The sequence below is a fragment of the Rhinolophus sinicus genome, chromosome 2 (assembly GCF_057876585.1).
Source record: "Rhinolophus sinicus isolate RSI-liver-muscle chromosome 2, RSI-T2T, whole genome shotgun sequence".
In the NCBI taxonomy this organism is placed as follows: domain Eukaryota; kingdom Metazoa; phylum Chordata; class Mammalia; order Chiroptera; family Rhinolophidae; genus Rhinolophus; species Rhinolophus sinicus.
In genome coordinates, this window is record NC_142502.1 from 56506324 (window position 1) to 56530816 (window position 24493).

Below are 24493 nucleotides of genomic sequence, written 5' to 3' on the forward strand. Positions count from 1 at the left end.
TCTGTATCTGATTGAAGATGTGATGTGCTTGATGATTGACCATAGTGTCAATCATTAGAAACTAAATTTGTATAACCACTTCACAAGCTGTAAAAAGTTTTAGAATTTTAATGTGTAAATGCTGTTCTTAAAGGCTGAATTAAGAAGTTAACACTGTCCTGTACACACATACACATAGACATACATATAAGAAAGACATAGTTTGGAGTGCTTTTACATTAAAGACCATATCTGAAAGACATCTGAGGCTGGAGGTCATTAAGGTGGGGGTCGGGGGCAGGATCAAGAGCTTAGCTTAATATACCTCATTATCAGTGTGTGCTTTGTAATAAATTGAAATTTAACATATTTTTTCTCTTAGCATTTATAAATTCCAAGATATAAAATGAGCTTTTAATTGCCTTGGTCATTTCATATAGTGTATTAGGGAAATAGTGTTATTAAGTAGTGTATTGAAGGAATTGGATGGGCTCTGGTGTTTTGTCAAATAACTAATAGAACTATTGTTTAGAGTTTTGGTTAATCCTAATTGAGACCCTAGCCTAGTAACCCTGAAGCAGATCATATGTCCTGACTATGCAGCTTGAAGTTTCCTCTGGATAGGACTGCTGATTTCCAGGCCAGATATAGGATACAAATATGGAGCTACTCTGGTTCGATGCCAGGTAGACAAGGATGCATCACAATGCAATAGGAAAAGCGGTGCCAAGAAAGACTGGTCAAACTCAAGTGGCTTATGATACTGAACCCAGAATGTATTACAGCAAAAAGCAACGGGCTTTAGACCAGCATTTTTCAAAGAGTGTTACTTGGACCACTATTTTTAAGGGATGTAAATTAGCATTACAGAAAAACAGAGTTTCCATGACAAAATATATTTGAGAGATGCTGGGTTGAATAAAAGTAAATACACTGTATTATTGAAAGACATCTCAGGGACTTTAATATATGAAGGTTCGTTATGAATCTCCAAAAGCTGAATATTTTGTGAAGCATTTTTCAAATGTTTTTGACCGCTGACCCAAGTTTTATTCAGTGAGCATCACAAACAATGAGCATTTGATATTAGCCTAATCTGAGACATAGATTTAAGGGACCTATTTGCTGCAGTGTTCAGATGCAGGGTGACCATTTGCAAGCATGGTCGTTTACTAAAATAAGTAACAGATGTCAACAAATTTAATGAATGACCAAATGGTCATGCAAGTATTTTCTTGTGCTTCTAAACTCATAAACTCTAAAAATATTAAAGTAATTATGGTTTTCATTATTAGAATCCTGAGGTTTAGGTCTGGCAATAGCTTTTGTACTTAATGTTTAATATTATGGCAGAATTTGGGAATCCCGGAAGGATGGTGAACCTTCAAGAATAATGTATTTACTGTCTTTCACTAAACTGTGTATTGTAGGGATTCGTGTCCCTCCTGGCTTCTGGGAATTGAGTTTAGTTTTCTGCTGGCTTACGGCAACATATCCATTGTTAAAGGTATTCCAAAATTTGTTTTTAAATCCTCCTTAAGTGTAAGATGGAGGGGAAGGGAAAGACAAGGGCAGAACTGAACTGAGTTTTCAGTTTTCCCCAAACCAGTTCTATGCTCAAGGAAGGCTGTCAGAGTGATTGTAATACGATAAATTCTGAGTTAATCACTATCACCAGCATACTGCAGATACGGTAATCTCAAAGCAGAGTCTGCTTCATGTGGATTTTTTGGTTTCAGGGTCTCTGACTACCAATAGCAAATTATCAGAAATCCAGTATTCATCCTGTCTCTAGCATACATCCAGTCATGTTCTCTGTCTCTTCTCTGATAAACACTTTTATGTGATAGACGCTTTCTCTGTCTATTCAACAACAAAGGAGCAATTTGAAGATCTAAGGTTTTAACAAAATAAATAGATTTTTCAGGGTAGGATAGTCTAATAGAGATTGGAGGAATGGAAGAAAAGATGTTTAGGAAAATGTTTGTGTTGCTTTTAAAATAAGAGCTAAGAGTTATTGATTGCTTGCTCTGTCGGTTACTATTACAAGGCTTTCATGTGTATTAACTGATTTCATCTTCACTACAATCCCGTAAGTTAGGTGTTGTTATTATTCCTATCTTCCATGGGAGGAAACTGAGGTGAAAAAAGGTGAAATAACCTTCCCATGGCCACATAGCCGGCAGTGAGGGAACTGAGAGTCCAATGTGAGCAGCCTTGCTCCAAAACCGGCACTTCATTCTACCACATCATGGTGACTCTCATTAGCTAAAGGAAAATACTTTTTTAAAAAACATACTGGAATTGAACATGAGGAGGAATAAAATGTTATGGTGCTACTTTCCAATTTTTAATGATTTAGTTTGAGAAGGATGCATTTTGTGACTTTGCTCACACTGTACATCTGTTTATAAATTTTCAATGACTTTACATCATGCTGCAGTATACATCATTTCAAACAATCCAGTCTCGTCTACATTTATCAGTTTGAGTGTCAAGCTCTCCATATTCTAACCTTTTTATTTTCACACGATAATGCCTTATTTAACACTATTCTTCATGGACATACCACTAAAATCAGCCAGGTTTATTCAGTGAATCCTGCCTCTGAGACTTTGTTCATATCCCCACTGGAAGGTATATCCACAAATCCTCTCAGCTTGTCTAAGGAATTCTATTATTAAGGGCTGTTTTCCAACTCACTTCTGGCATGGAAATGCTGATCACCTTACCTACTGCCTTGACCTTTGAACCCCCTGAAATATATTTTACATATAGAATATATTTTGTATTATAGGGGATGTGACCCTTGAGTGTAATTGTAAGGATGCTGAGAATTCAAGGGGCAAAGAAACTGCCCCTTGAACTGGGGTCTAGATGAGTGTGGGAGCTATCACAGAAGAACAAATGTGACAGAACATTACATGGGAGAAGCGAACAAGGACTTAGAAAAATTGGTAGAAGCCCAAATTTAAAGAAATGTATATGACTTGCTACCAAATGAGGAATTTGTCCTGAAAACAATGAGGCACCAGTGAAAGATCCTAAAAAGTGTGTGACTTTTTGGAAAAAAATTAATGGTTAATCAACACTATAGCTGATTTCTCTTTTCCTTACACCTTTTTTCTGCTTTTCTCAGTATAGATTTCACTGTACCGTGTAGATTTTCAAGACTTTAAAAAAGTTATTGCTTTAGTCCAGGTAAGAAATGTTGAATACTTATTGACTAAATGGGGCAATGCCAGTAAACTAGAGGAACTGGGGCATATTTAAGAGATATTGCACTCAGGTGGATATGGGGAAATGGAAGAGAAGAAATCAAGATTGATTTCTAAGTTTTGACTTTGGCAACATAATTTGTAATAGTGCCATTAAGTGACTAAAAAAATTAGACAATAAATGGTTACTGAAATCCCCTCACATTTGGCTAGCCAATGAAATAGGTCTACAGGGAATTAGATGAAAGTAGGCATTTGGAAATTCCAGGCTTATGGCTGTAGAGAGAAGTTCATATGTATATACACACTTGGGTCCTTAGCCTATGGATAATTGTTGAGTCTGTGGGCCTGAATGAAAATAATCAGGAGAGTGTGTAGAGTAGAAGAGACTTGAGGACACAAGTTGAGGCATCTTTGAATCTGAGATCAAGACAGAATGAAGAGAGTTGGATAGATTCTCCTACCCACCCCCACAAGCCTAAATCATTAATAGAGCTTATCGTACCCCCAAGTCCATTAAAATAACACAAGAGTAAAGAAACAAACTAGTATACAAGAGTTTACATATGTACACTGTCATTTTTTGATTTGGTACGTGTAATAAATGTATAATCTCTAAAATGATATATTTAGTTTTTAAAGTTTAACATATACAGGGAATCTAGATTTGCATGTGGTGAAAATGAATGTTCTCAAGTGAATGATTTTGAATGTGATCATTATAAATAACCATCACTATTTTCCACATTTAAATTGAATTCTTTTATTTTAAATATTCACAGTACAGGAATTCATTAGGCCTGAATAGAACATCATTATTTACACATCAAAGGAATAACTCCAGTTGTAAATCAGTAAAGTACTTACACTGAATATAAGAAATATGATTAAAGAAAGAGATTTCTTCTTACACGTATAGGTTCAAATCCTTTACACATTTATATCTGCCTTGGGATCTTAGCACAGATTGCTGAAGTCACTATTCATTGTTGAACAAAATTTTACAAAATTACAACTATAGCAATCATACCATATATTTATAAGTCAAGAAAGACATCAATGGGCAGGAATCCACATTGCAATGACATTTTTAAGGGAAGGAAATTTCAATTTCAAATAATGTCTCCAGTTTAATTTGTGGAAAACACAAGTTTTCCAAACAGCTGAATATACAGATTCCCTCTGGCATTTTGCCTTCATGGCTTATTAAAATGTTTGCTTAGCTGCCATAACGTGTTATGTTATTTACAGGTTGAAGCAATGAAGGGAACAATATGGTAGCAAACTAAGAGCCTGATCAATGCTTGCTGAACACCATAGAATACTAATCCTGGTCGGTGAAGTTGGCCTCTACACCGCTAGAACTGATTACTCATTATTTGGATTAATGCTTTAGTCCAGGATGTAGCAAGCTCAGTTGCATGGTTTTCACCTGGAAAATCATGCTAGAGTCAATTTTCTTACCATTGTACTCACTTCACTGAAGCTGTTAAAATTAAACTTGAATGAATCAAACGTCTGTAAATAAATAAATACATAAATAAATGTATAAATAGGATCCCCACTGTTCTAATAACATAGCAATGAATTACCTTCCAACAGTGTAAATGCTTATATTGGTGTTTCAAGTCACAAAGCGCTATGTTCTAGCCTTACTCTAGTAGGATGAATGACTTATTCCATTGGGAGGGGGTGGTGGTGGTGGCCATTGGTCCACAATATTATCTGTTTGGAAATAAGCCCTTTCAAAAGCACAAGTATATTTTCTGAAAAAGAACATAAAACAAAAACAAAGATTCACTGTATAATACCTGTTCACAAAGACTACTGTAAATTATCAGCATGTAGAGGCTTGGTCTCTGTAGCCAAAATTCATATTTTCTATACAATCTTTTTTTTCTTTCTTAATTATCTAAGTTACTGAGAAAAGATTGGGTTTACCTTTTTCTTTCTTTCTCTCTCTACAAATTACAATGATTAGCTGTCCACACTGCCAGGATGTTTTACGTTATTGCCTAATTTAGTGTTGTGCAGAACTGGCCTCAATTCGTCCCCCCCTCCCCCATTCTCTCCCTCCCCTCCCAGGCAGTCGTACTGATTTTGGCAATGTAAAAAAACCCATCATTTTTGATTGTAGAAAAAGCTGCCAGAATATTGTGTTCATAGTATGGAACTGGTTAAGATGATTTTCTTTCACATTTTCATGCTTTATAATAGTAAGTCGCTATCTAGTAAATTGTATCATTTACTAACAAATGATTTTATTGGTTTTATTTTATTGCCAACAACAAACACCAAGAAAAAAATTGGGGGGAGATATTTACCACCATATGCTGTAACATTAGAAAAAAAGCAAAGCAGCATTGTCTATTGGCTCATTAGCACTAAGAATAACATTTTCACTTTACTAAAGTTCAAAAAGGACTTTTGAAAGGACATGAATCATGCACATGGATTGAGACGTGCCTTTGTGTGAGTTGGCAGTGTAAATTTCCCCAACGTTTCATGATTCACAGCATGCATTTTTTTTCACCTAATATAACACAATCTTAATATCACCATATAATATCTATTACATCTTATTTCAAACATGCACTGGCTACTAAAATAAGATTTTAAAGAAAAGCTGATGTTTGATATAAAATAATCGTGTTCTTTCAAGTGTGGAAAAATACTCTACAAAAAAATAAGTAGAAAAGTGATTGATTTCTGATTAATGTGTGATTTTATCTATAAAAATTCAGATGACTAATTAGTGTGCTTACAACAACCCTATGGGTTTGCATCACAATAATAACACATACAGAAAGTTAATAGCATTAAACAACTATTAGTACAGTGTAATTAAACCCTATCAGAAATAACATGAACCTATAAACTGTACATTTGGCATATAGGTTTCAGGGTGTTTTTAAGACTCTGCTTAAATATGACAATACAGTAGTGCAAAATCACATTACAATAATAAAACGCACAATTACCATCTAAAATTGTTCATGGATTACTGACCCTTACAATTCACATATTGACTAGAATTGGCACGTTTTTGTTTCAGCATGGTAAGTCTTGATCTTCCTTACTTGAGTGGTCATCCTTTTTTTCAAAGTTATACTTGAACTAGATAAAAAAGGTATAGGCATATATGTGTCTGTATGTGTGTTCTTGAGGAAATAAGATGAGAGGAAGCATGTAAAGACCCCACTCTTCATTTGCAAAACTCCATTGTAGCTTTCTTCTTTAGTAACCCTTTAATTAGAGAGATCCTAAAGAAATTGCCTGATAATTTCTTCCCCTCCTTTTTTATGGTTCCCAGAGTAGTAACATAGTCACATGGAAAAGAAGGAAAAATCTATATGAATATATGGCAGTCATGCCCTATGCCAGGCTAATTAAACCAGTATATCTAATCAACAAATCAAGATTTAGTAAGAGCTTCTCAGGTGATTCTAATGTCAAGTCCGCACAGTCCACTGACAGATGAGGGATCTGTGGCTCAGAAAAGTTAGTGAGTTATATAATAAATTGTGCAGATTAGAATTTGGGTTCTGAGTCTTAGTTTATTGCTCATTTTCCTATTTCTAGTCACCACTTTTTTCTCTAGCTTTGTGGGCTTGACCCTACCTTCAGACTTCCTAGCTCTTTACTTTTTCCCTTTATAAACCTTTATGATACACATGTGTTTATTTTGGATTCACAATAAACCACATTATTCCAATGAAGATGATTAATCTCGATAATTTCATTAAAATAATTTTGACCAGTTGCATTTCCTCCAGCAAACATTACTTCTTACCTTGGTCTTATACTTGATTTATGGAAATGTTATTGTTATATTGTCACAATTATTCCACTAACCCTGACTCCTACGAAACCCTACCCTTAAAAAAAGAGAAAATGAGAAAAGAAGAAACAAAAGCACATGAATAAAAATACTATTTTTGATGGCTGCCATCATGCTGGTAGCTCTAGAGATTTAAATTTTTATTTAAGAGTCAAAAAGGTGTCATTATTTCCACTATTTTTTCTGTGTGCATTTCCAATGTCACATAGCTTGTCAATCTTTAGAGCAGGGGCTCTTATTGATTTGAATGTAGAACATCTACAAGCTGAATGTCCTTCTTTTTTCCTTTGTAAGTTAACTCCTGGTCTCAAGTATGACAGTCTTTGTCCTTTGAATTCATTATTTTGAAGTAATAGACAAAATATTCAAGTTAGGTCATCTATGTTCTAAAAAGTAGACTGCTCCCAGTTTTACATAGACAACCAGATATTTTCAGTTTGTTCAAGGACTCTTAAAGAAGAAAAGCAGTATGTGGAAGGCCTGATCTCATTACAGTCCCTGGAGACACTTATCCTCCTAGATGATAGTGAGCTCTCTTCTGGCAATCTGGCCACGGACGAGGATGGCATCTTTAGGATTATCTCATCTAAGGGACTGATGCTGGCTAATGAGGCCTACCCAAGATCTGGGCATGCACTCTGATTGCTGGCACATATTTCTTGCATAATGAGTAGCACTAGGTGGTTAATTTAGTCTGGGTACCATTTCTGCCGAGACTGCTTTTCTATCTCCTACACCCTCATTAATCAAAATGGAATGCAGCCATGTGTATAAAGAGTACTGCAGTTAACATCTCTCTCTGTAGAAGTCACTCTTAACATTTTTCAGATAAAACATTTTTTTCACAACGAAATTCCAGCAAGCTCAAATTTAACATAGTTTACATATATACAAATAATTCAATAATTTGGATGCTAGAGAACTCAGAAAAACAATTCAATTTTTGAAATTTTCTAATGGTGTATCTGAAATAAACATTTCTAATGTTCTTTAAAGCAAGATAAGCAAGAGCTACTTAAAATTACTATTGTTTTGTCTTATTACAGTATAATTTAGAACTTGTGCACATGAATAGTTGAGATTATTCGTGTGAAATTCTGTTTATTATTTAATTTGCAATTAGAGTAGTCTTAATCACAGTCTGGCTAAGAATTATTTTATTTCTGCACCACTAAACAGTTATATTCCTGTTTATTGAATTTATGCCCTAACATTTAAAAAGTAACTTTCAGTGTTTTTTTTATTTTAATTAGGAAAAGTAGGTGGAGATTTAATTCTGGTTTTTTAACTTATATCATTAATTAGCTGTGGGGTAAGTTCATGGACCAGCTGAAGTGATAGACTGAGTCAAGTTGTTGAATATTTCTTGGCCTCTTTCCTTACTAGAAAATGATCTCAGACTCTTCCTGCTATTGCATGCTGTGATGTGAGCTATCCCAATGGATAATAGGCTAAATTGACTGTTAGTTTACTGATTGATCATACCAGTGAGGAAAAATTAGGCCTGCTTGGGTTCCTATTATTTTAAGAAAAGGTGTATATGTTAAATAATGTAAATAATGCCTATGCAGTACCCTGCCAGAACCCCATACTCCTTCCATTAGTAATTACAGAAGACGCAAATTCACGTTTCTGCACTATATTTGTTTCTCTTCTGAAGATTATTCCTTTGGTTTGTTTAAATTTGCAATGATTCTTATAAGCTGTCTGCTTAATGCTTTCAGAGTTTTAGGATTGAAATTGTGGAAATGGTTTTGGATTCCTCACCATGATATTCATTATAAAAAATTATACTAATTAAACACATTATCTAGTTATTTAAAGGCCATTTCATTTGTCCTCACAAGAAACATTGCAGGAAAATGCTACCTCCACTTTGCAGACGCAAAAATCTGAGGCTAAGAGAAGTCAAGTAACTTGCACACAGTGAGTGGCTGAGCTGGAACTCAATTCTAAATCTGTGGTCATCAAAAATCCATGTGCTACATCTTGTTGCTATATCCCAATTGCAAATTACTTGTCCACCCATCAGGCAAAGACTTTAGGACATGGAAAAAGGTCTCTTAAATACACATAATGTATAAGCAGATCATAGAAGCATAAAATATTATGGCTGTAAAAGATCCTAGTAATTGGATAGTCCAGGCTTTTGCATTACAAAATGCAACCATGAGGTTAGAACCTAAAAAGAGAATAAGAGATATTCTTTCAAGGTATGTAAACTTTTCTTTTCCTAGTAATTCTTCCAGGCTAAGAATTGCTCCTGTCTTTTGTAGAGACTGGTAGTTCCCAGAGGTGGCCCCACATTAGTATCACCTGTGGAGTCTTTGCAACTGGGTCCCATCTCAAACCACTTGGATCAGATATCTGGAGGTGGGGTTTGGGCATCTGCAATTTTGCTTCCCTCCAGGTGATTCAGACGTGCATCCAGGCTTGAGATATACTGCTATATATACGTCACTCATAACTGAAAAGAAGGTCTGGAGACTGTAAATAACCTGATTCACCTCAAGAGATTAGTCAGTACTATGCTGATGCACACAATTGTTAGGCACAGAGAATGTCATGCCTCTTGAAGTAGAGGAATACTTTAGTGACATATTCAGGAAGATTCCCGGTGAACTAAATAAAGGCCATAGCTCATATCAGATGAGCGATAGAATACTTTCCATTTAATAAGTGGCTAAGATATAGACCTCAGTGCTGACAAAGATATCAGAATTATCTGGGGGGGGGGGATTTTTAAAATATAGATTCCAGCTCCTATCTCAGACCCAGAGAATCGGACGCTGGGTACTGCGCAGCAGCCCTCTTTCAAATGATTCTTTACGCAGTTGATCCAGGAAGTCCCAAATACATATGTGGCCTTGAGAACTGCTGGCTTATGATGGTTCATAAACTATACATGGAGCAGGAAAACTTAGGAAATGCATTGAAAGCATTTTTGAAGTGTTATTTGACAAGATTCCAATTGTATGAGCAGGGCCCAGAAATTAGTATTGTTCAAAAACACCTCTGGTGATTCTAGGTCAAGAGACCCAGGAACCAGGCTTTTTTAACAACACTGACAAAAGGAAGCTGATGTTGGAGAGTTTCTTTTAAATTTCTTTTAAAAAAATATATCAAACTGAGTCAAATGAATAAGTGCATATTAACCATGAGTTTAAAAATAACTAAATTCCCTAGATGTATTCAATCTGGCTTACTTAAATGATGCTCCCTATTTTATTGTCATTTGATTGACTGTGTGCCTTCATTGCCTCCCTGAAATGTTTGCATCAATAAAAATTTTTAGATTGTTGTAATAAAAATATGGATAGTAAAGACAAATGTAAAATATTTAAAAATAACGCCCAATATTTTTTTTTTCTGCAGACAGTTAAGGTCTCAGCGAGTAGTGAGCACACAAATTGCAAAAGATTTAGGTGGAGAACTAAAGGGAGGAAGGCATTAAAACAGGAAGTTTAGTTAATAGACCATTTTGCTGTATTCCAAGCACTGAAGAACGTTCTTTCCACATATTAGATTAAATAATGAGTTTTATGCTTCAAATATCTATTCAGAAAAATAAGAGGGAAATCTGTTTGGAGTATTTACCTCCCAAAATTATTTTGAGATGGTCACTGAAGTTTCATTTGCAAATACATGTATACATCAATTTAGATTTTTGATGAGAGAGTAGTGCTAGAAGGAATCTTATAAACAACAAAGTACAGAGAGGTGCAGTGGCTTTCTGAGAATTACAGTATGTTGAATAACCCAGTCTAGCATTATTCATATACCGCCTTTATCAGGCCATCTGCTGTTAACTGCTCTATATAATGCTTAGAACACGGATGCATTCAATATGAATTACTGAGAGGGAGCATACTTTGAGTAGTAGTGGAGCTCGCCCATTTGTAAAATGCTACCAAATCTTTAGATGAGAAACATCCAGAAAAAAATAAAAGTATCATCTTAACTGATGGCTGTTTGTAAGACAAAGAGTGCAGTTAGGGAGAAAATATACTATTTTTCTCTCCATAACCAGTTTGGTAATAAATCTGTGCCCTTCACAGTGCTTGCACTTTATGGTCTCCTTAAACACTAATTGTCTTTCCGATTAGAAACACTGGGTAAGTTAACATTTGAGTGTGTTAACATGTTCCAAATCTTTTATAATTTGTCTTGAAATGTTACTCCTTTTGGGGTCCTAGAATGCAATGACTGGAAGCACATAAAATGCCTTTCTTTGCATTCAGGCAGCATAGTGACAAATGAAAAATATAAAATGTCATCTCTAATTAGTACTAATAAACTGGAACTGTTATCACACTTAAAAAAATATTTTGCATGACCTCTAATGCAATTTGTTTATTAATTCCACATATATTTTTTGAGATCCTTCTCTGTGAGGCATGTGCTTATCTTTTAGATCCTGAAGTATTATATTTAATAGCTAGATTACAATTTGTTAAGAAGTTCCCCTAAATGAGATTAGAGTTCAAGGGAACCCAAAGATATATTTAAGCTCAAAGTTATAATGTAAGGACCTACCGCGTTTCCCCGAAAATAAGACCTAGCCTGACAATCAGCTCTTATGTGTCTTTTGGAGCAAAAATTAATATAAGACCAGGTCTTATTTTATTATAATATAAAACAGGGTATAATGTAATGTAATGTAATACAATATAACATAATACAATACAATACAATATAATACTGGGTCTTATATTAATTTTTGCACCAAAAGATTCATTAGAGCTGATTGTCCGGCTAGGTCTTATTTTCGGGGAAACACGGTAAATGTTGTTTTGGTAATATTAATTCGTGCAAGTACATTTTCTAGGTTAATACCTTAAAACTCATGGAATCTAGTTTGAAAATAGGCAAGCAAAATGATTTCAACAATTTTCTATTGTTTCCATATTTAACCTCCAATTGGAGGCAAGAATTTAAAGGCTCAGCAAATAATTCCTAAATATTCTACCACTTTATACCTCAAACGCTCTGAGCTTTCTAAGCTTTCACAGCAGAAAACATTTTTGTACATTCTAGGATTACCAGGACTTACATAGTAAATATAAACGTTTTAAGCTGATACTCATTTCCCACTAAGATAATTTTTCAGTTTCTACTTCATATTGTAAAATTTATGGCTGTCATAAAATATGACTGTCATGTCTTTTTTTTCATGATGTAATACTGCTGGGTATGGAAAATTCAGTATATATTCTTAATAATAAGGCCTATAATAAGTAATATTTATATATTCTTGCTAGTCAGGCCCACAATAATTAACATTTAAATCTTCAGAACACTAATGGTAATTGATTTTTGATATTTTGAAAATAAAACTTTTTAAGTGGTCCATTCTCTTTTTATGTCTATAATTTATCTCTTGGCATCCTTGTTTTTATAACCAGCAAGTCAATTTTGTCAAGTCAATATCATTCACTGTGAGATATCCTTAAAAAGAATTGCAATCACAGGATTTATTAGAAGAGTGGCTGAGAACCATATACCATCTTGAGGGTTGCATTTCAATTAAAATGTTGTGAAATCCCATTTCCTTCCACTAAAGTTCAACTCCAATGATATTGAAACCGGGAAGAATGCTAATAAGTTTCTGTTTTGATTGTATACTTTATCAACAGTCAAAGTGCTTCCCCATAGAGTGCATCATTCTGTAGGTCCTAATAATAGCAATAAGACATTCACATTTGTAGGAATTGTGGCATACTTGTATGATAAGTGAAAATATTATGAAAAATAGCAGAAGATTAAGAGATATAGGCCCTTAACTTCTAACCTTAACTATGTCACTAGCTGTGTGTGAGTGTGTGTGTGTGTGAGTGAACATATGTCTTGAATAAATATTATCTCTGGATCTAGTTAACTCATAAATAGAATGAAGGATTGTTGTGTAAACATTGTTATAATTCCTTTCAGCCCAAAAAGTCACAGACCAATGGATCAAGAATGAAAGTTCAGTTGACTCAATTATTCTGGCACCTCAAATTCAGAAAACGTATTCTGGGACTTAGTAATGGGTTTTCAATGTACAGATGTGCCAGTTAGTCTCTCAGTATAATTGCCTCGGCTTCGATCATTTTATCAGCACGTGATTATAGTCACAGCCAAAGAAAGAGCCCAGATTCATAGTAGACAATGGAGGCAATGCCCTCGGCCTCTCAGTTCTTTGAACTCACTATAGCAAAAGCAGGTTGTCATGACATAGAGTGCTTTTCTGCTTTTGAAGAGAACAGGTACTTTCTAAACTTGTTAGCAATGCAACCTCTGATAGGCCAAAAAGATAACAAAGTAAATATAAATGTATGAGTATGACTGTTTTAACATGACAAAATAAATGTGGGTAGAGACCTTTCCTTGTTTAGGAAGGCATCCACACAGACATACTCTTTCTTGAGTCAATGTGGTTAGAAGATGATAAAGAGGGAATCTACGCTGGATCAAATGAGTAAACAAAGGTTGCAGTTCAGAAATGTTTGCGGAAATTTGCTATCTTATTCTCATCACATCAGCTGTGATTCACATAAACGCCATTGAGAGTAGTATGTGAATAAACATGGACTCAAAGGACGTTTTTCTGTTTCTCTCCACTTAATTGCATGCTCCTTCAAGGCAGTGATAGTAACTTGTTCATCTGTATCTCGGGTTAAGCCACTGTCCTACACAGCACAGCTGTTCAATCACAGGTAAAGAAATGATCCTCCATCCAATGCACAAATCTTCTTGTCTTCAAATCCTAGTGCTTGAAAGAGTTCATTCCCTCAAAGGGCAGTCTGGATTGTTGGACATATCACTTTCTCACTGAATTGAAATTTGCCTCTCTCTCTCTTATTTGACGTAGATGATAGTAGATTAAGTTTTGCTGACGTTAACATGTAATAGAACTATTAGCATACGTCACGAGTAGACCTAAACCGATCTCATCAGAACATCCCAATTCTTTTAATGGGTTTTTGGCCTGAATAGAATACACTCATTACAGGTAGTTCTGTGGGCATGCTTTCCTTGAAGAGTCCTTAGCATCCCGTCTTTTCTCACCTACTGTTCTCTGCTTATATCCAGCCCTTAACCTTATGGAGGAGAAATGCTATATAGCAGCTACAAGTTCAGGGATGAATTATCCAAAAACTGAATGTAAGGACAAGCATATTTCAGTTCTATGAAGCCCTGAGGGCCATGATCATATGTGCTATAATATAAATGATTACTAAATCATAAAGGGGAACCTAAAACATCATCTCCAGTGAGTACTGCTAGGCTAGAACTGTCACTTCATTGAAACAAACAAAAACTTTCTCATGATGTTAAATGTCATTCATTTATTCATTCAACAAATATGCGTTGAAAACTTATAAATTCTCACTATTATGTTTCATATCTTAGATTTAACACCTTGATGATAATTTTAATTAGGTTCTTTTAAATAATAGGACAAACCTTTTCAAATATCATGTCTATTTATTCGACCGTATGGTAAAATGAAACTTTTAACTATTGGGGCTAGAGAAAAACATATTTTGAATTGATGTTATTAAAAACTGCACATAAGTGTGCCATTTATAAATATGATTTATGTCTATACATGTCCTTTCCTTTGTTATATGAGAAAATTAGGTTTTATTATAATAATAAGTGTTATCAGATCAAAAAGATAACAGTCTTAGATTTTCTTAAGTGTTGTTAAGATTATTTCCTAGGTACTAAAAAACCCAACAAACTGGATATTTAAAAATACTTAAAAGTTTTAACTTAAGATCATGAGAACAAGGGGTCGCATTTGCAAGTCAGCTTAATGAAAATAAATGAGAAGTCTAACAGCTTCCCGAATAGAACAGTTCTGCTTCACTATCTTTCTTATTCACTACATGAATAATTCTGCCTTCACAAATGTGGTAAAAAGGTAAAAAACAGATCAAATAGAAAGTTACATACTGTGTTCAACTTCGAAGTCAAAGAGGTTAGCATTCAATTACAAATGCTTTCCATTTGTTACATTATGCAAACTGGGAACTAGAGATTATATTTAGTGAAAATATTTCCTATTTTTAGATGTGCATCTTTATTTCCCAATAGATTAAACAGATGATCAATGTAGAAACAACAATCGTATCACAAACTTACATTACAGACAACTTCAAAAATGTGAAAAAACAAGGTTTACAAATGATAGTGAAGAATAAATTATTTTTCAGTGCACATATTAGGTATATTCAGAATAATTCGAAACCAAATGGAGTGATCACTAATGCTGAACTCTTAAAAATCTCCATCAAATTATATATGTTACCCGAGAGTGAGATAAAAATTGTAACACAAAAGCAGAATGTTGTCTCTCTTCTCATCCTTAAATTTTGGATGCTATCTCATCAAAATAATTTGCCAAGTGTGCAAATGATGGAAAACTCTAATTCCAAAACCATTTCTCTAAATTACCAACGGATTTATATTCTTGATGCCTTTTCACATGATCACAAGCCAAGCATGCATGTGATTCCCAAAATCGTGGAAGATTTACTGTGAAATCTTTCCTCCAGTTAAAGTAACTAAGGTATAACTTATTGTTTTTGTCAACTTCCTTCAGATACTTTGCTAGCTCACTGGGAGAGTTATAATCTTCGACATGAATGAATGAATCTGCTGGAATATAATTTTCATAGTTTTCTCTAGATGGCCCCAGAACAACAGGTACAGAGCCAGCCAGAAAAGCATTGTAGAGCTTTTCTGTGATGTAATCTTTGTGGATTGAGTTTTCAAAGGAAAGATAAAATTTGCAAGTAGATATGGTAGGAATCAAATTTTTATCATTCACATACTCTCCAAATGCTTGACCATACGTATGAATTTCAATGCTTTTGCTTAGCTCATTGTAATACTTAACCCTGGCATGCTCAGGGTTCCAGTTACTTACAACCCAGCACACTAACTTCTCTTTACTTGGCACTTCAAACACAAAGGGATTTGTGCTCACCGTCAAGAAGCCATAAGGCACTTGGATATCTGAGTCACGGCGATAAGTCAGAGTCAGGTTGAACAGGTGCTCAATGCCATCCTTTTGGGGAGTGTGAGTTGGTGATTCCAAATTCATCCAAATCCATTTCTGAAAGGGTGGCCTAGCCTGCTGAGGTAAATTAGTCAGATCCCAACTGATGTCTCGGTGATGGATCAGAACTGCGTGAGATTTGTTGTACAGAGATCGGTCTGTTGTGAGATGGCATCCTTGGATGTTGAACATTGCTTGGCAGGAGGTAAGGTCAAAGGTCTGCCCGAATGGCCACACCCAAATCAGAATAGTAGTTTCATTAAAATAATCAGTTTTGGTGGTGAAGAAATTTTTCATTTTTAGCATTGAGCTGGTTGACTCCATTGGACTGAAGATCCAGCTGTTGGTGGGCTTGATGTAAATGAGAAGACATGCCATGAAGCAGCCCAGGATAATGCAGACAATTAAAAATGGGCGGAGAATTCCTTTGGATGCTGATGTCATAATTTTTTCTGTGATAGAGAAAGAGGGATGAAGAAAACCATAAATGTAGTTTGAGATAAATAGGTAGTACATCCTAAAATACAACTGATCACAAAATCAACTCAATTTTCCTTTTCAATGTTATCAAACCATTGAGAGAAACAGAGCTTTAGCTTTAGCTAAGAAATTGCTTTTCAAAGGAAGTTAACCCTAAAAGATACAACTGAGTCGAAATTTGCTGTACATGTACATCATATCTTCAGCCGAGTTACAGTGTTTATTTTTTTTACAATGCCATCCTTATTTGTTATATTTTTATTTGCTTGTGGAAAACGACACAACAAAGACTGTCATCACCAATGCTATGACTGAAAGTTTTAGTATTTTGAAATCATATCAGAATTGTGAACATTTCCCGGTAGATATAATCACTTATTTACCAGTAGACTTTTTGACATTGTAGTGTAACTTTGCAGTTCAGATGAAAGTCAATGAAAAAGCAAAATGGTTTTAAAAGAAAAGTTATGTTTTTGATGTTTGTTACAACATCATCTTCACTTTTAAAAATACATCAGAATAGTATTCTTGTAAAACACAGCAACTCTTGATGAGAGATCTGGTTTTGTTTTGTTTGTTAGTACGACATTGATAAAAAAAGGTGATAAATTAAAACCCCTCATTATTTTGTTTTTTAATTTTCATTTGTTCTTATAATTTTCTTTGTTTACATTTAATAATCTGTAAATCTACTACAATACCTACTAGGATGTGATAATCCAATGTTCTATTGGAATTAGAACAAAATCCTCACTTATGTGTGATTGGAATTATATTTCATAGAGAAAAATAGTGATCTTGTGAATCTTAGTAGAGTGTGTCGTGGCATGGAATTAAATCCTGGTCTTTCATAGAAGGTGAAAGCATTCACATGACTCTAAGTTAGGAAGAGAGAAATACTGACAAACTCCTTTGCTAGGGCAGTGCCTGATAAACAGCTGCTGAGACAGAGGGGTAAGAGAAATACTGGCGGACTCCTTTGCCTGGGTAGAGTCTGGCACACAGCTGCACCTAACTTCAGCTTACCTTTATCTCATATAAGAGGAAAGGGGCAGTCATCCAGGCAGGTCTTGGGGCTGACATCCCTTCATGGGGTTTGGTCTGTTTGAAGCTGATATTATCTCTGGACTTTGGACTTGGCCTCATCCATCAAGGCCTGGAACTACGCATCACCACTAAATATTGCAAGGGAGCTGTAAATTGCATTACAGAGTCTACGTGCCTGAGGATTAAGAAATTGCTCTTTTCTGGTTAGGATATTGTTAATTAATGAGGTATGGGTAGCCTTGACAAAGGGAACAAACAGAGTTCTTTAGCTTATCAGTGAGGAGAGAGACAAGGAAAAAAACAGATGAATATCAGGATGGATCAAACTGAAAAAAAACTAAGTCTAATTACAGGTGGCTAGATAGCGAGGTTTGAGTTTTGCAGTGAGTTAAACTGCAAACTAGCTAAGTCTAATTACATAATTGATTTACCAAATTTCACCCTTACAGAGTGCAGCTAAAAAAGATCAGTCTAGGCTTTTTAATTTTTTATATATAAGTATCTTCAGTTCCATCCAGTTGTTGCATATGGCACTATCTTTCCTTATGGCAGAATAGTATTCTGTTGTGTATATATATATCACATATTCTTTATCCATTCATCTGTCGAAGATGGTTGTTTCCATGTCTTGGCCACCGTAAATAAAGCTGCAATGAATATCGCAGCTCGTATATCTTTATGGATAAATGTTTTCAGATTTTTTGGGTAGATTCCAGGAGAGGGATTTCTGGGTCATACGGTAATTCTATTCGTAATTTTTTGAGGAGCCTCCACACTGCCTTCCATAGCGGCTGCACCAGTCTGCATTCCCACCAACAGTGTATGAGGGTTCCTTTTTCTCCACAGCATCTCTAGAACTTGTTATTATTTGTCTAGTTGATGGTAGCCATTCTAACTGGTATGAGATGGTATCTCATTGTGGTTTTTATTTACATTTCTCTTTTGATTTAATGATGTTGAGCATCGTTTCAAATGTCTACTGGCCATCTGTATGTCCTTGTTGGACAGTGTCTACTGAGGTCCTCTGCTCATTTTTTAATTGGATTGTTTGATTTTGTTGTTGTTGAGTTGTATGAGTTCCTTACATATTTTGGACATTAGCTCCTTATCAGAGATGTTGTTTGCAAAAATCTTACCCCATTCATTTCGTTGACTCTGTTTTGTTGATAGTTTCTTTTGCTGCTCAGAAGCTTTTTAGTTTGATATATTCCCATTTATTTATTTAACTTTTACTTTCCTTGCCTTTGAGCTCAACTTCATAAAGTCCTCTTTGAACTCAAGGTCCATAAGTTTAGCACCTATGTTTTTTTTCTATGTAGTTTATTGTTTCGGGTCTTATGTCTAGGTCTTTGATCCATTTTGAGTTAATTTTGGTACACGGGACAGATAGCAGTCTAGTTTCATTCTTTTGCATGTGGCTTTCCAATTCTCCCAGCACCATTTATTGAAGAGATTGTCTTTTCTCCATTATATGTTTTTGGATCCTTTGTCAAAAATTGTCCATATTTATGTGGGATTATTTCTGGGTTTTCAATTCTATTCCATTGGTCTGGTATTTTCTACAAATACCATACTGTTTTGATTATTGCTGCTCTGTAGTATAAGCTGAAGTCAGGGAATGTGATACTTCCAGCGTTATTCTTTTTTCTTAGGATTGCTTTGGCTATTCGAGGTCTTTTGTGGTTCCACAGACTGGTGCAGCCACTGTGCAAGGCAGTGTGGAGGTTCCTCAAAAAATTAACAATAGAATTACCATATGACCCAGAAATCCCTCTCCTCGGCATCTACCAAAACAATCTGAAAACATTTATCCGTAAAGATATATGTGCTCCGATGTTCACTGCAGCTTTATTTACAGTGGCCAAGGTATGGAAACAACCAAAATGTCTTTTGATAGATGATTGGATAAAGAAGATGTGGTATATATACACAGTGGAATACTATTCTGCCATAAGAAACGAGGAAATAATGCCATTTGCAACAACATGGATGGACCTTGAGATTATTATGCTAAGTGAAATAAGTCAGACAGAAAAAGCTGAGAACCATATGTTTTCACTGATATGTGGTATATAATGTTGAAAGCAACAAAGGAACAAGTCAAACAAATAAAGTAGCAAAAACTCATAGACACAGACAATAATTTAGTGGTTACCAGAGGGTAAGAGGGATGCGAGGGGTGGTAGATGAGGGTAAACGGGATCAAATATATGGTGATAGAAGGAGAACTGACTCTGGGTGGTGAACAGACAGTGTGAGATATAGATTATGTATTACAGAATTGTACACCTGAAATCTATGTGACTTTACTAACCATTCCCCCCAATAAACTTTAACTAAAAATTAATAATAATAATAATAATACAAGTATCTACAAAACTACAAGTATGACATTTATACCTCCTTATAAGTACCAACACAAAGATAAAATAAGTAATATGTTCGCAAAACTGTCTCAATCAAAATCTTACTGATCCTCTGTCACTCATTATTCTTACCAAAATAATATGTGCTATTAATTTCTGATTCATTAAAGTGTTTTAAAATGTTGATCAAAACTAGTATGGAAATATTAGCTGTTTCCTTCTAGAAAATGGGAAAAATTGTCCAACATTTAATTACCTAAATTTATGTGAATATTTAAAAAAAATCATTATGTAGTTTTTTGTAAAATATATGAGATTCTCTATGCAGTAAAGCTTGATTTTGTGAGCCAAAAGATTCTGGACATTGTATTCTGAACATACTCCTAGAGCAGAATTATTACAATTAAAGACTGAGGCTTACTGTCAAAGTTAGCTTCACTCCTGTACAATCAATAATAAAAGAAAACAAAAAAGTACATCCTGTATATGTCCAGGAAGTATTAATTAACCAGTGAGCTACAAAGAAAATGAAGAAGGAATATGATGGAAATCTCAACTATTTAGAACTAAATGATATTGATGGTACTGCATGTCAAATTTTGTCGTATGTGGTTGAATGGTACTTAGAAGGAAATTTAGAGGTTTGTAGTTTGGGGGAAATTAATTAACAAATTGGTCGACACAAGAAGTTGGACAACAAACAATGGTACTAAACTAAAGAAATAAGAAGTAAGGAATTAAGGTATGGTTAGAAATCATTGATATAGACAGCAGAAATTTGAGATGATTAGTGTCACATATAACTATGTGAGGTGATGGATGTTTAACTAAAATTATTGTGGTAACTATTTCCCAATACATACATCAAATTATTATATGGTACACTGTAAATAATATAGTGTTGTATATCGATTATAATTTGATATTACTGGAAAAAATACTAAGATAAACCTCAGGCAAAGAAAATTAAAAAAATAAATTCAAATTAAATATCAAAAAGAGTAAATATATATTGATTAAACATAGAAAAAGCTAGAAATTACTTTTGAGTAATTTTACAGAAATAAATTTGAAAAAGTGATGAAATGAATTGTGATATTTCTGCACAAATAGAAGAATGCCAAATTTTTATCAGAAACTGTGATTATACAAATAGCAGTTAAAGAAATTGTATTCATAAATGATAACTAAAAACAAACACTAGACGTAGATTAGTGTGCAGGAGTAACATCAACAATTCAATACATACAGAATACTACTATCACTTAAAAATATCATTCTAGAAAACAGAAAAATAAGTAAAGGAGCTTAACTCATTATATGAAGCCAATTATTATTTTGTTACCAAAAGAAGATTTGAAAAGTTAAAAAAAAATTGTGTTTCACTTATGAACACAGATGCAAAGATATAAAATTACAGCAATAAAGAATTTTGAAAATACATCACAATACAATTCAAGAGTAGGTTTATTCAAGTTTAATCACATTCAATCCTACTTCATACATTTAACTAGTCAGATAATCTCAGTTCTTTCTGGACCCTGGGATCTACAGACTGAGAAAACTTACTGGAAGGATCTTGTTTTTAATGGAGTGATATTAACCTTTATTATATATGAATTGACTAAGCACTGCAGTGTTGATTTGTTTGCTCTTTTCCTTTGAGAGTTATGTTTAATTGTTTCCAGGAGTGTTGTCATTGAAAGTCTCGCTATCTCCTTTTTGAGTTGAAATGCAATGTCAAAAACATTCTAAATAAATTATGTTAATTCAGTATAATCAGGTTACAACTTTAATAGCTACCAGTTAACAAATGCTCACTCTCAATTACGATGTCTGACAATTAAGTTTGAGAACTCATCCTAGAAAAAGTGCTACATACCTCATTGCTGAATATATATCACTATGGTCACCTTCGAAGTACTCCCCTTAGGAAGCAATGCACTGATGCCAGTGCCTAGTCCACCCTTCAAAGCAATTTTTGAACTCTTTTTCTGGAATGGCCATCAGAGCTGTTGTCGTATTACCCTTGATGTCCTGAATGTCATCAAAATGTCTTCCTTTCAATATTTCCTTTATCTTCGGGTAAAGAAGGATGTCATTGGGGGCTGCCAGGTCAGGTGAGTAGGGAGGGTGTTCCAATACAGGTATTTGTTTACTGGCTAAAAACTCCCTCCCAGATAGTGTCGTGTGAGCTGGTGCATTGTCGTGATGCAAGAGCCATGAATTGTTGGTGAAAAGTTCAGGTCATCTTTTTCATACAGCCTTTTCAGCACTTCCAAATAGTAAATTTAGTTAGCTGTTTGTCCAGTTGTACAAATTCATAATGGATAATCCCTCTGATATCAAAAATGTTAGTAACATTGTTTTGACTCTTGACTTGGAGTGACAGAACTTTTCTGGTCGTGGAGAATTGGCTGCCTTCCATCGTGCACTTTGACGCTTTGTTTTAGGGTTGTATTGGTACACCCATGTTTCATCACCAGTGACAACATGGCCCAAAACACCATCTTTCCACTATAAAAGGTCTTGGCAAACTTCGAATCGCCTTTGCTTTTGTTTATCAGTGAGCTCCTTTGGGACCATTTTTTGCACAACCTTCCTCATGCCAAGATTTTCAGTTAAGATTTTTCTATTTCTCTATTGATGCCTACTTGGTCTGTTATTCTTCTCATAGACAGCCGATGATTCTGACACAGAATTTGACAAACTTTTGCAATGTTTTCATCAGCTCTGCTCGTTACTGGCTGCCCTGACCTCTTCATCAGTAATGCGTTCTCTCCCCTCAGAAAAATGTTTAATCCACGTGTACACTGCTATTTTCTTCATGGCATTGTCCCCAAAAACTTGGACTAACATGTCCCTGATTTCACTTCCACTCTTGCCAAGTTTAACAAGAAATTTAATGTTTGTTTATTGCTCTAATTCAGAGATTCTCGCAATGGCACACAAAAACACACAACAACAATGAACGCCACTCAACAAGACACCGCCAACATCGACAGGAACACAGCTGTGAGACACTGATATACCAAGGTTATGAAACCTTACTGAGCTGTTTGGACAGGGCTGCCAATGTAAGCTCATGGTGGCAAGTTCGCGAACTTAATTGTCAGACCTCATAGGCCTTGTGCCAAACACTTTGTACACATCATTTCTTTAATTCTCATGGAACCATTATCACAGAAATCTTTTATCGCCTCTTCTTTACAGATGAGGAAATTGAGGGTCAGAGATATAAGTAACTAGCTTACCCGTTAAGTTATGCTCTCTCTTACCTTCTACAATCTTCTTTAAACAAATAATACAAACATCAATAATTTGTCGAGGTGGATTTGGTACCTCAAGTTCCATTGTCTTGATTGTCCTGGTCTGTACCCTTTTCTTTATAATAATGGACTATTTATCCATGAGTTAAACTTAGATCAATTTTCCTTAACAAGAAAAATATTTGACACTTACATGGTGCTTATTAGTGCCAAACATTGACCTGAGTACTTTATATTAACATATATAATGTATGTACATATATAGTAAGCACATATATTACCTTATTATATTCCTGCTTTATTGATGAAGAATCTGGAGCCCAAAATGGTTAAGAATCTTGCCCAAGATCACATAGTTAGTAAGTTACAGAGCACGCTTTCAAACAGGCCATCTGGCTCCAGAGTCTGAGCATTTGACAACTACATTTCATGTTCAGTGATTCCTGAGGTTGCAGCCACGTAATGCAGTCATCTTGGAGATGGCAGAATGTAGGCTCCGTGAAGGGCTTTGTTTCTTCACTGCTGTATCCTCATCACCAAAATATAGTAGCTGCTTAATAAATGCTGTATATGTTGCACGAATAAATGGGTGGATTGTTGACTCCCAATTATGTTCAAGGTAAAAATGCTTGGTAACTAAACAAAAATGAACCAAGTGTGAATTAATTAATATATACTTAGTTACTTTCTCTGTGCATTTAACATATATCCTTTTATGGAATAACTACCGTTAAAATTGACATACAGGTATTCCTACCACCAGATGAGCAAAATCTCCCAGTTTTCCGTCTCTGTCGAGTCTCAAAGTTGGCATCTATCCAGGACATTTTAGTCCCATGACTCTTTTTTGGCCTAGTGAGGAAGAATTGGTCACTAGGCTGAAACAATGTTCCTTCCACTGTGTGCCTTTCAGAGTCCCTGCTTCCTGTACATTTTGTATTACTTGAGGTTCTTCTTGTTAACTCTCTGCACACCCTCTCGCCTCAACTTTTTATTGCTGTCAGAGTCAATTATCAAACAGTAGGGGCAGTTACTCAGAACTGCTCCTTTGTACATAAACTGTCAGAAAAGTTTGACTCTTGAATCCAAATTGACATTCCCTTGACAGGAACCTTTTCACCTATTTCTCATAACTAAAATTCAGTTGGATACTCAATAAATCTTGAACTGTTCATCGAAAGAACCTATTTTTAAAAACCCAGATTAGTGTTACGTTAGAGACAACAATAAATATATAGCAC

At 34.9% G+C, this 24493-nt stretch overlaps 1 protein-coding gene and 1 long non-coding RNA gene across 9 annotated transcripts in view; one reads left to right on the top strand and one right to left on the bottom strand.

The window, feature by feature from the left end:
• LOC141571686 (uncharacterized) overlaps window positions 1–24493 on the top strand; it is a 250298-nt gene that overhangs the window by 214365 nt on the left and 11440 nt on the right. The window lies entirely within an intron of this gene.
• The window catches only part of FUT9 (fucosyltransferase 9), a 172421-nt gene continuing 151872 nt past the window's right edge, over window positions 3945–24493 (bottom strand). For 4 of the 8 annotated variants that reach the window (XM_074333316.2, XM_074333314.2, XM_088795551.1 and 1 more), the window contains one exon: window positions 3945–16542. In XM_074333316.2, coding sequence (XP_074189417.1) covers window positions 15455–16534 — 1080 coding nt within the window. In that variant the 5' untranslated portion in view covers window positions 16535–16542 and the 3' untranslated portion in view covers window positions 3945–15454. Of the gene's footprint in view, window positions 16543–17596; window positions 18219–23533; window positions 23889–24493 lie in introns of those variants that run through there. The other 4 variants (XM_074333312.2, XM_088795549.1, XM_088795550.1 and 1 more) reach the window with 2 other exon arrangements.